Raw genomic sequence first — 10,580 nt, 5'->3', positions numbered from 1 at the left:
CAGTATGGCGATTCCTCAAGGATCTAGAACTAGATGTACCATATGACCCAGCCATCCCACTACTGGGTATATACCCAAAGGATTATAAATTATTCTGCTACATAGACCTGGATTTGAATCCTAGTTGTAGGTATCAGATGGAACAGAATTCCCTGCAGACCTAATGAAAGAACTACTTAACAAGATGCTGGGGGGACCCATGGAACAAATAAGAGAGGCCGGGGCACTCAGACACCCATAACAGTGCCTGTCTTAGGGCTGAAGGAATAGGCAGAGAAAACAGTGTTCCCAGAGCCCAGTGAGACCCAGAACCAGGACAAGGGACCACCTAGCATAGAATGCAGCTACTGCCAGAGGGACTGGGGAAGGAATCCCAGAATGTTGCTTTTCTCCCACATTTTAGTCTCCTGCTGGTGCCTCCAATTGGCCAAACCTAACTTGAAACCAGCAGAGAAGGAAGTCCAGGAGATGAAATCTGCAGGGGTCAGCGTCCCAGGGCATAGAGAAAGACAGAGGATGAATGTGGGCAGGGGAGATGAAGAATAACCATAGGCATATTAGCCTCATTTGAAAATAGAGTTACCACCTGCCTTCTGTTGTGAGAATTCAGTAGCAAAGGGGTTTAACAAATGGCCTTTCTTTTCACTCTTTTATTTCTTGAGACATCTTTTAATAGCCCTCAGCTGTGTACACATATTTATCCAACTCAGTCCTGTCTTGAGATCTTAATTCAACAAGGTTTCTCCAGTCTTCTCAGTGTTTGGTGATCTTCTATTTTCTTTGTCATTTTCTCCCTTAACACTCACATATTAGCTACCTTTCTATGTAAATACCCTGTTTGTCTACTTCCTATCTGTTCTGGGCTCCATTCCTTGCTCTTACTCTCAGCTATGCATTGCAGAGAACTGCATTTCTCACAGTCCCTTGCCTTCTGGCTTCTGGGTAGGTTTAGCCAATGGGAGGCACTAGTGCAAGGTTGGAGGGAGTAGAGAAGCGAGTGTATTTCTCTCCTTCTCTCTCTGCTTCCTCTGGTGTCTATGGGAGGAGTTGAGTCTCTTCTGTGGCTCCAGCTCTTCTTTGAATGGTCCCAGTTCCTCTGGGAAACCTCCTCCATTGATACATCTCCCACTAGTCAGTGCTGGCTTCTGGACTCTGATAATATCACCTCCTCTTGTTTTCCCTGTAGCTGTAGAGGTGGTACTGGTTTCTTATTGTTGTTAATCTCCGATTGCATAATTGACTCCTATCTGGCTTCCCATCACCTGGCTAACCAATTCTCTATATTAAATTCACTTTGTTTGAAACATCTAGGGTGTTTCTGTTTTCCTGGCTGGATCATGTAAAATATGATGTCCTATTTTCCCCAAAACGGACTGACTCTAAACTCCCCAGAAGCTAGATGTACCCACCTAAGTAGGTTTACAGTGCTTAGCATAATAAAAGCACCATGTTCGGCCGGTGTTTGAGCAGGAGAGTTAAGAAGGCTTTCAGAAAGTGTTCAGTTGGGCTGGGCAGTGGGTCACGCCTGTAATCCCAGCATTTTGGGAAACAAGGTGGGTGGATTGCTTGAGGCCAGGAGTTCAAGACCAGCCTGACCAACATAGAAAACCCTGTCTCTACTAAAAATACAAAAGTTAAGTCATGCATGGTGGTGTGTGCCTGTCATGCCAGCTACTCAGGAAGCTGAGGCAGGAGAATTGCATGAACCCAGGAGGTGGAGGTTCCAGTGAGCTGAGATTGTGCCATTGCACTCCAATCCGGGTGACAGTGTGAGACCCCATCTCACAAAAAAAAAAAAAAAAAAAAAGGAGTGTTCAGTTGAAGGAGCTTAGGTTACATAAGCCTGATGGGCTCTGCGAATGTCAGGATTCTTCATGTTACCAGTATTCTTGGCGTTTTTTACTTTTTTAAACTACTAATTCTTTAGCTGTAATACTGATGGTGAGTTCTCACATTATTGATTTAATTTCTTCTGATGAAAAGTTGAACAAATGCTGTATTTAGAGTTGATCTTTAAATTGACTTGACTCCAAATGATTTGTGAAGAAAGGTCATGTTCTCAGCCAGATGTCTGTCTGCCTACTCATTTGAAGCACTGTATCTATGTCTTGTTCATTTGTATAACATTAAGATATTTGCCTGAGTAGGAATGACTCTGGGCTTGTTCACTATGTACAGATAGTCTTTGAGGTAACTAAGACTTTTTAAAGATTGTTTTACAAATACTATAAAGGGTCATATTTTTACATTTTTTAGAGATGACCTCGACAGGAAACTGCAGGCTATTGCTGTTTCAAAACTACTGAAAAGTAGCTCGAATCAAGTGATATTTCTGGGATATATCACTTCAGCACCTGGCTCCAGAGATTATCTACAGCTCACTGAACATGGCAATGTGAAGGTAACATAATCTTAATAGGATTTATAATTTATTAAGTAAAATACTTCTTTTTCTTTCATGTTTTTTAAAAAATCAACCTCACCTAACAATTTAATGTGCAGTCTGAGTATCTACTGCTGCATAGAAAATCACCACAAAACATACGAGCTTAAAACAGCAGCAATCTTCTATTTGCTCATAAATCTGCAATGCGGACAGGGCTCAATGGAGGTAGCTCATCTCTGTCCCATGCAGGGTCAGCTAGGTGCCTCAATCAAGGACTAGAGGATCTACTTCACAGTAGATTTATAGGTCGCAAGTTGTGCTTTAGGCTAGGGATCCTGGTTCCTCGCCATGGGCTACTTGGGCTTCCTTCCTGCATGTTGGCTGACTTTCAATAATGAGTATCCCTAGAGAACCAGAAAAAGCCTATATTGCTTTATATGGCATAGCTTTATAAGTCATATACTGTTACTTCCGGTGTCATCACAAGTCTGATCACATTAAACTCTTGATGGGAGGAATATAAAAACCACATGATAAGAATACTAATGGAAAGTAAGATTTTATTGTAGCCATGTTTAGAAAACACAGTCTGCCACATTATGAAAGTTAATTATGGGGCTGGGCATGGTGGCTCATGCCTGTAATTCTAGCACTTTGGTAGGCTAAGGCAGGCGGATCACGAGGTCAGGAGATTGAGACCATCCTGGCTAACACGGTGAAACCCTCTCTCTACTAAAAATACAAAAAATTAGCCGGGCGTGGTGACGGGTGCCTGTAGTCCCAGCTACTTGGGAAGCTGAGGCAGAAGAATGGCATGAACCTGAGAGGTGGAGCTTGCAGTGAGCTGAGATTGCACCACTGCACTCCAGCCTGGGTGACAGAGTGAGACTCCATCTCAAAAAAATGTAAATAAATAAATAAAATAAAAAAAGAAAGTTAATTATGGCATTGAGAGTAAAAGACAAAATGAAATGCCTCATAGAGAGAATGGCTAATCAGCCAACAGGGCCACAGCAGATGACACTGAATTACTCTACCTTTTCAGGTCTAAAACACTTGAATTTGTCAGTGTACCAGAATATAATAATGTTCTGGGGAACTGCCACACAAAAAAATTCTCAGAAGATTGATATATATATATATAATATATATGATATATGATATATATATACTATAATGCCAAATGAATTAATTTCAAATGAGAAATATGATTGTTATATTTAGTTATGCCCTATGCAGATGTCTTGGTTCCTTTCATTCTGTTTTATCTCATGTCTTGAGATAATATCTGCAGAGAAAAAAGCTTATCCATCTTATGTTGATTTTACTACTTTAACTCTTCTTAGGGTGTAACATTATTTATAGAGCTTGGAAGGCAGGTGAAAGAGAGCATGGCCTGATGAGAATTTTCTGCATGTGACAGAAAATAACAGAGATCATATTTCTTTATGTAAAAGTCTGGGCAGGTGAATCAGCACTGGAATGGCACTCTGTGGTGTTTGGAATCTGTGTTCTATCATGTGTTTCCATTTGACAAGGCCTATATTTCCAAACCAGCAGCCTTTAGGTTGTAGCTAGCAGGATAGAGGAAGGGATAAAGAAGGGGCTAAGAGCATATGCTAGTCCCCTCTAAAGGCAAGTCCCAGAAACTGATCTCTAACACTTCTACTTATATTTCACTGACATAAATTTAGTCTAATGGACATACCTTGCTGTACAGAAAATTGAGAGGTGCAGTGTTTAGTCCTGATGGCCATATTCAAAGTTAAAAACACTACAATTTTGGAAGAAGGGAAAGGCAGATATTAGGAAGATGATTTAGTCTCTGCATTTTTTTGGATAGGCAGAAATTAGAGTGTTAAAACAACAGCGGTCATCTATTTGCTCATGAATCTGGAGTTTGGACAGGGCTCAATGAGGATAGCTCATGTCTGCTCCATGCAGGATCAGCTAGAAGGCTCAACTAGGGACTGGAGGATCTACTCAGTAGATAATTCACAGGTGGCAAATTGGTGCTTTGGGCTGGGGACCCGGGTTCCTCACCATGGGCTGCTTGGGCTTCCTCTCTTCCTTGCAGCTGGCTTCCAACAGTGAGTATCCCAAGAGAAAAATAAAAAGCCTATATTGCCTTGTATAACTTAGGCTTGGAGCCACAGATGGGTCCTTGATTTCTGACTCTGGTCAGAGGGATTATGATACTGACATTCATTTTTATAGAGAATACAAAAGGAAGAAACGTTTTACAAAGAAGATAAGTTCAGCTTTGGGCTGAGTTTGAGGCATCTGTGGAACATTAATGGAGATGTCCAATAGGTAGGTGCATATACAGATCTGGAATTCAGCAGGACAGTGAGAACTAGAGTTATAGATTAAGGGGTGGCCACCGTGTAGGGAAGCGTTGAAGCCGTGGAAGTGGGTGATATTGCTAGTAATTAGAGAAGTGCAAATTAGACTGCTAGAATTAGAGAAGTGCAAAAGGAAGACCAAATAAAGCCCCGATGAAGCCACATTGAATGTGGCCATCATGGGGGTGGAGATGAAGGAAGAGAAGACAGATTATTTCAGGAAAGGGAGTAAGGAGAGTTCGGAAGAGGAAAACCTGGAAAGCGTGTACTCAGAGAGACTGTATCAGTTGTTTATCACTATGTAACAAACCACCTCAAAACATAGTGACTTAAAACTGTAACAAGTGAATATTCTCATGATTCTTTGGGTTGACTGGGTGGTTTTCTGTTCTTGCCTGGGTTCTCCTGTGTAGTCAGCTGATGGCTTACTTATGGCAGGAGGGTCTAAGATAGCCCCACACATGTGTCTGGGCCCTGGTGCTGGACCTCTCTCTCTTCTCATGGTCTGTCATTATTTATTAGCCTAGATGATGCTGCATTTACCAGCTGTGTGACCTTGGGGCAAGTTGCTTAGCCTTTCTGGGCCTCAAGTTCCACATCTGAAAAGTGGTGAGAGCGATATCTGTGGAATCATAGGGTTGTTTGAGGATGAAATAGAAGATAACGTCTGCAAAGCCCTCAGACTTACATGACATATATTACGTGTGTCTGGCTGTATGTCAAAAATAAAATAAGAGAAATGTGTAAGTATATGGTCTATAAATCACAAAGGAATATTAGACAAGGTGAAATTTGGCAAGTCTAAGTAAAAATTGCATCCTAATAAGGGCATTTTTACATTGTGTGTGTGCATGTGCATGTGTGTGTGAAGGATATACATGGTGTTAAGAAGAATTTGATTTGATTTTCATCTAATCCTCTCTTGGTTTCCACTGTCATGGTCAAAAGCTGTGTCAAAATTTGCAGTGGATTCTTATATTGCTCTTTTAGGAGGAAGTTTATTAATGTGGAGAAGAGCTTTAATCATCAATGCTTGGATGAACAGATCTTTCTCTTAAAGAAATGAGTATTTAAATCCTGCAGTCTTAAAACTTTACAGCATCTTTATTTTTATTTTTTTTGCAAGACTTACAGCATCTTTAACAAATCGAATAAACAAAATGATAGTTAAATAGATTTATAGTTTATTATTCCCCATACTACAGCTAAAGTTTTCTATTTTCCCGAGACAAACCAGAACAGTGCTTCTTTATTTTCTTCATCAACATTTTAAATTTAATTTTTAAAATGTGTGATAATTTTTACGTATACAAAAGGTATATGCATGTGTGTACTCTAAACAACAATAAAGGTTGATTAATAGACATCCATGTGTCTACTACTAAGCTTAAGAAAAAAATAATTATATAATAAATGGTGATGTATTCTTTTAGTGATTTAAAAATGTGTTTTTAATTAAATGTTAACAGTAAAATTCAGAAGTGGTGAAAAGTCAGGTATATTTTTTATATATAAGGCATTTCAAAAGAAGAAAATGGAGCTTTCTTTCTTCAGAATAAATGCCTCATATTTATAGTTTCCCAGCACATGATAGAAAAGAATATATTTCTGTTCTCTTTCTTTGATGAATAATAACCCTGGTCCCAAGCTCTCAACATCAAAAAGACTCATGACTGCTCCCCAAATGTTCTTATTTCCATGATTCAATTTAACAAACACAGATGGAGCACCTGCTCAACACCAGGTTTTATGCTAAGTGCCAGGTGGCCAAAAGTGATTAAGAGTCCCTCTGTGCAGGAATGGGAGGATGGAGACATAGAAACAGATACCTGGCATGATGTCATAGCTAGTGTGTGTAAAGTACTATACAGGATGACCAATGAAGGTGCGGTCAGTGCTGTTGGGGATGAGAGGCTTGGAAAGCTGCCAGGAGCCAGGGTCTATGTTGTAATCGCTGATTTACCTAATTCAGTCTCCAGACCTCCTTCCTCTTTGTTTTCTCAGCATGTAGTACAGAAGCTAGATGGGCACATAGCAGGTGCTCAATAAATATATGTAGAATGAGCAAATAATTTGGACCAAAAAAGATCAGTAGGAGCCAGGAAGAGAAAACAGCATGTACAAAGAGAGATTTATCATGTAGGTAACACATTTTTTGGCAATGTGGAATAGAGCTTTGTTTTTTATGCCTTAAACATTCTCCTCTCTGCTCTTTATTAGGATATCGACAGCACTGATCATGACAGATGGTGTGAATACATTATGTATCGAGGACTGATCAGGTGAGCACAGGGATTTGACTTTGTTTTTAATCTATTATTGCTGCAATCTTTTGGGTCTATCTGAGAAGGAAAAACAACTTTATGGAAGCAATTAATTTCTGTTGCTTTTTATAAACATTGATTTGACTATACAGTTTAACATCTTTTTCAAGGCATAGTCTCATAATTTACAAAAGTAGAAATAGCTTAGCAAATTAAGCTTAATTGTGTAAGAGGATACTGTGTAGGCTATTAAGCAAGGTGAATGTGTAACTGTCAACACATGTAAGGAATGGCACCACTTTTGAATGTATGGTTTAGTGGAAACATCATGGACCATTGGATGAGAAAGTCCTGGGCTTGAGTTCCAGCCTTGCCAGCTTCTAATCAATAATCCTGGGTAAGTTAACTAATTTGATGGGGCCATTACTATACTGTAGTGAGATCTCTAGGTAAATTATATTAAAAAAATCATTCCACATAAAAATATAACCCAAATATATACATGCATATGTGTGTGTATGATATACTTGGATAATATACATTTGGATACATACAGTCATGTGCTGCTTAATGATATCTTCAGTCAACAACAGACCACATCTACAATGGTAGTTGATAAGATATAATATCATACTTTTACTGTACCTTTTCTGTGTTTAGATACACAAATACCATGGTGTTACAGTTGTCTACAATATTCAGTACAGTCACATGTAGTACAGGTTTGTAGCCTAGGAGCAATAGGCCATACCATATAGCTTAGGTGTGTAGTAGGCTATACCCTCCAGGCTGGTATAAGTGTGCTCTATGGTGTCCACACAATGGTGAAATCACCTATGACACATTTCTTAGAATGTATTCTTGTTGTTAAGTGACACATGACTGTATACATACATATGTGATCCAAAATAATACAGCTGAGACTTTAAAATTCAAATGTGTAACCGTACAAATCAGTTTTGAAGGCAGTATTTGTATCAATAAAGCAAGGAGCAGTTTAATACCAAAAAAGAGGGACTAACCATTCATTCATTCATTCATTCATTCATTCATTCATTCATTCATTCATTCATTTATCCAACAAGTATTTACTAAATCCTCTTTATGTACTGGGTATTGTTCTCAGGAGTGGGGATACAATACAAAAAAACCAAAATCCTTGACTGTCATAGAACTTACATTGCAATGGAAGGAGACATAAAATAAGCAGATAAGAAATGACAGGCTATGACAGGTGGAGATACGCATGATGAAAGAAAAATAATAAATCCAGGTGAGAAGGTAGGGTGTGCTGGGGGTGGCTGTTATAAAGAGTGGGCAGGGTATGATGGAGTGACTTCTGGGCAGCACCTCAAGTGGAAGGAGGGACCCCACCTGTGTATATACCCTGAGGAAGAGCACTTCAGGCAGGGGAGGCAGGGAAAGTTTGAGAGGAGGATGCTGGACATTGTGGGGGTAAGATCAAGGAGGCCAGTGTGGCTGGAGTAGAGTGACAGAAGTGATGTGAGTATGGCAGGTGGTGGTAGATGATGTACACAGTAGGTCGATTCAGAGGTTCCTCTACATACAAACTTCTTCCACAGAGGGAACATGCTGGAGACCTTCCCTGAAACACTCAAGGGTTCTCCTGTTAGGATGGAATGTGTCTGGAGATATTTGATTTGAGCCCCCTAGCTGCCATCCTGGGGACAATGTGAGGAGCCTTGGTGTGGGCTCCTAGGACAGACTTCTCTGATCCTTAGTCTCTTCTCCTTATAGAGCAGTTCATCACCCGAAGGCATCTTGGCATCGCCTGCCTGAAGATAGGGGCTGACATTAATGGATCACTCTTTAAATAACCTTATCTTCTAAGATCTGTGGCCTACATTTATGAGAGAAAATAGTTGCTTTCTGGGATGGTATAGAATCATGGAGTCAACTCCCCTTCCAGTGGGGATATGGCTTGTTCGGTTATGAGTTACAGTCCAGTGAAAGCAAATTGTTAGTTTCTCTTGCTCTAGACCCCATTTGCCATTCAACAAGTATTGATCTAGCAGAATGGATGCCAGGCAATAGGGATAAAGCTGTAAACAAAACAGAGAAGGATCCCTATGCTGGTGGAGGGAGGATGGATAAAAATATGATAAATAATTCCTGGATGATCTATTTTAGAAGATGACGAGGGTGGTGGGAAAAACGAAGCAGGGGAAGGAGCTTCCAGCATATAGAGGTGGGGTGCGATTGTAAGTAGGGAGCTGGGTAGGTCTTACTGAGAAGATGACATTTCAACCAAGATTGCAAAGAGGGAGCCATTTGGTCACCTGGCAGAAGATACTTCCTGGTAGAGGGCTGAGCTAGTGCAAAGACCCCAATGCAGGAGTGCTGCATGTGTTTGAGGAAAAGTGAGGCTAGTGTGGCTGGAAAGGGTTGGGTTAGAATGGGGTGAGGGACAGCGAGGAGGGAAGGAGAGAGTGTGTGGGCAGGCAGGGAAGAGAACAAATCTTGTAAGGATCTGTGAATCCTTAGTAAGTACTTTGGACATTACTTAGTAAAATAGTGACCTTTACTGGTTCTTGGACAACTCCATGGAGCTATATGCTTACTGAGGTGGGCCAAGGAGGCCCTTGAGATGCTAAGATTGTTTCGGTTATGCCACTAACTCAGAAACTCTGAAAGGCACATCACATGCCCAAATAGCTGTGGAACAGATAGCTTGACTATAATTTGGTGTTTCCAAAGTGTTACGGTAGGACTGAAGGTGCTGAAGGGTGAGTTTTGTATAGTATTTTATATCTAAGATTGAAAACACTGTTTCTGTTTAAATATTTGTTAAAGCAATTGTTTAAATGAGATATCAGAAATTCTAGAAAATGACTTTTCATATAGGCTGAAATAGGTATAATTTCAAGTTGTAAAAAATGTTGGGAACCAAGGAACAGTGGTATTTATAGTAACTGGTGCCCATAATAGCTCATTGTTGGGCTCTGAAACTTTTATTACCTCTCCTTAGGAGAATGGGATGGCAGAGTATATATATATATATATATATATATATATACACACACATATATATAAATATTATATCATATATAATATATATTTATTTATGTATGAATTTAGTACTCTGTGACATAACAAAATACCATAGACTGGATGGTCTAAACAACAGAAATTAATTTTCTTTCAGTTCTGTAGATTCTAAGACCAAGATTAAGGTGCCAGCAGAGTTGGTGTCTGGTGAGGACTGTCCCCTTGGGTTGCAGATAACTGTCTTCTTGCCATGTACCCTCATGGGCTTTCCTTGCGTTGTGCCTGTAGAGAGAGAGTGAGCTCTCTGGTGTCTCTTCTTATGAAGTCATTAATCCTGTAGGATCAGGCCTCCCCACTCATGACCTCATTTCATGTTAATTATTTCCTAGGAAGACCCATCTCCAAGTACAGCCACACTGGGGGTTAGAGCTTCAACAAATGAATTTGGGGGGGAACACAAAATAAGAAGATGATTTTAAAAATTCCCATTTTTTTAATTTTTATTTTATTATTATACTTTAAGTTCTAGGGTACATGTGCATAACGTGCAGGTTTGTTACATATGTATACTTGTGC

General features: G+C 39.9%; 1 protein-coding gene across 2 annotated transcripts in view; it reads left to right on the top strand.

Moving 5' to 3' along the window:
- Positions 1–10,580, top strand: part of CWH43 (cell wall biogenesis 43 C-terminal homolog (S. cerevisiae)) — a 76,740-nt gene that overhangs the window by 62,097 nt on the left and 4,063 nt on the right. For both annotated transcript variants that reach the window (XM_011927294.1, XM_011927297.1), the window contains exons 13-14: positions 2,257–2,401; positions 6,952–7,013. In XM_011927294.1, the coding sequence (XP_011782684.1) occupies positions 2,257–2,401; positions 6,952–7,013 (207 nt within the window). The remainder of the gene's footprint in view (positions 1–2,256; positions 2,402–6,951; positions 7,014–10,580) is intronic.

This window comes from Colobus angolensis, unplaced genomic scaffold (assembly GCF_000951035.1).
Source record: "Colobus angolensis palliatus isolate OR3802 unplaced genomic scaffold, Cang.pa_1.0 Scaffold71, whole genome shotgun sequence".
NCBI lineage: Eukaryota > Metazoa > Chordata > Mammalia > Primates > Cercopithecidae > Colobus > Colobus angolensis.
This window is presented reverse-complemented; position numbering and strand designations above follow the sequence as displayed.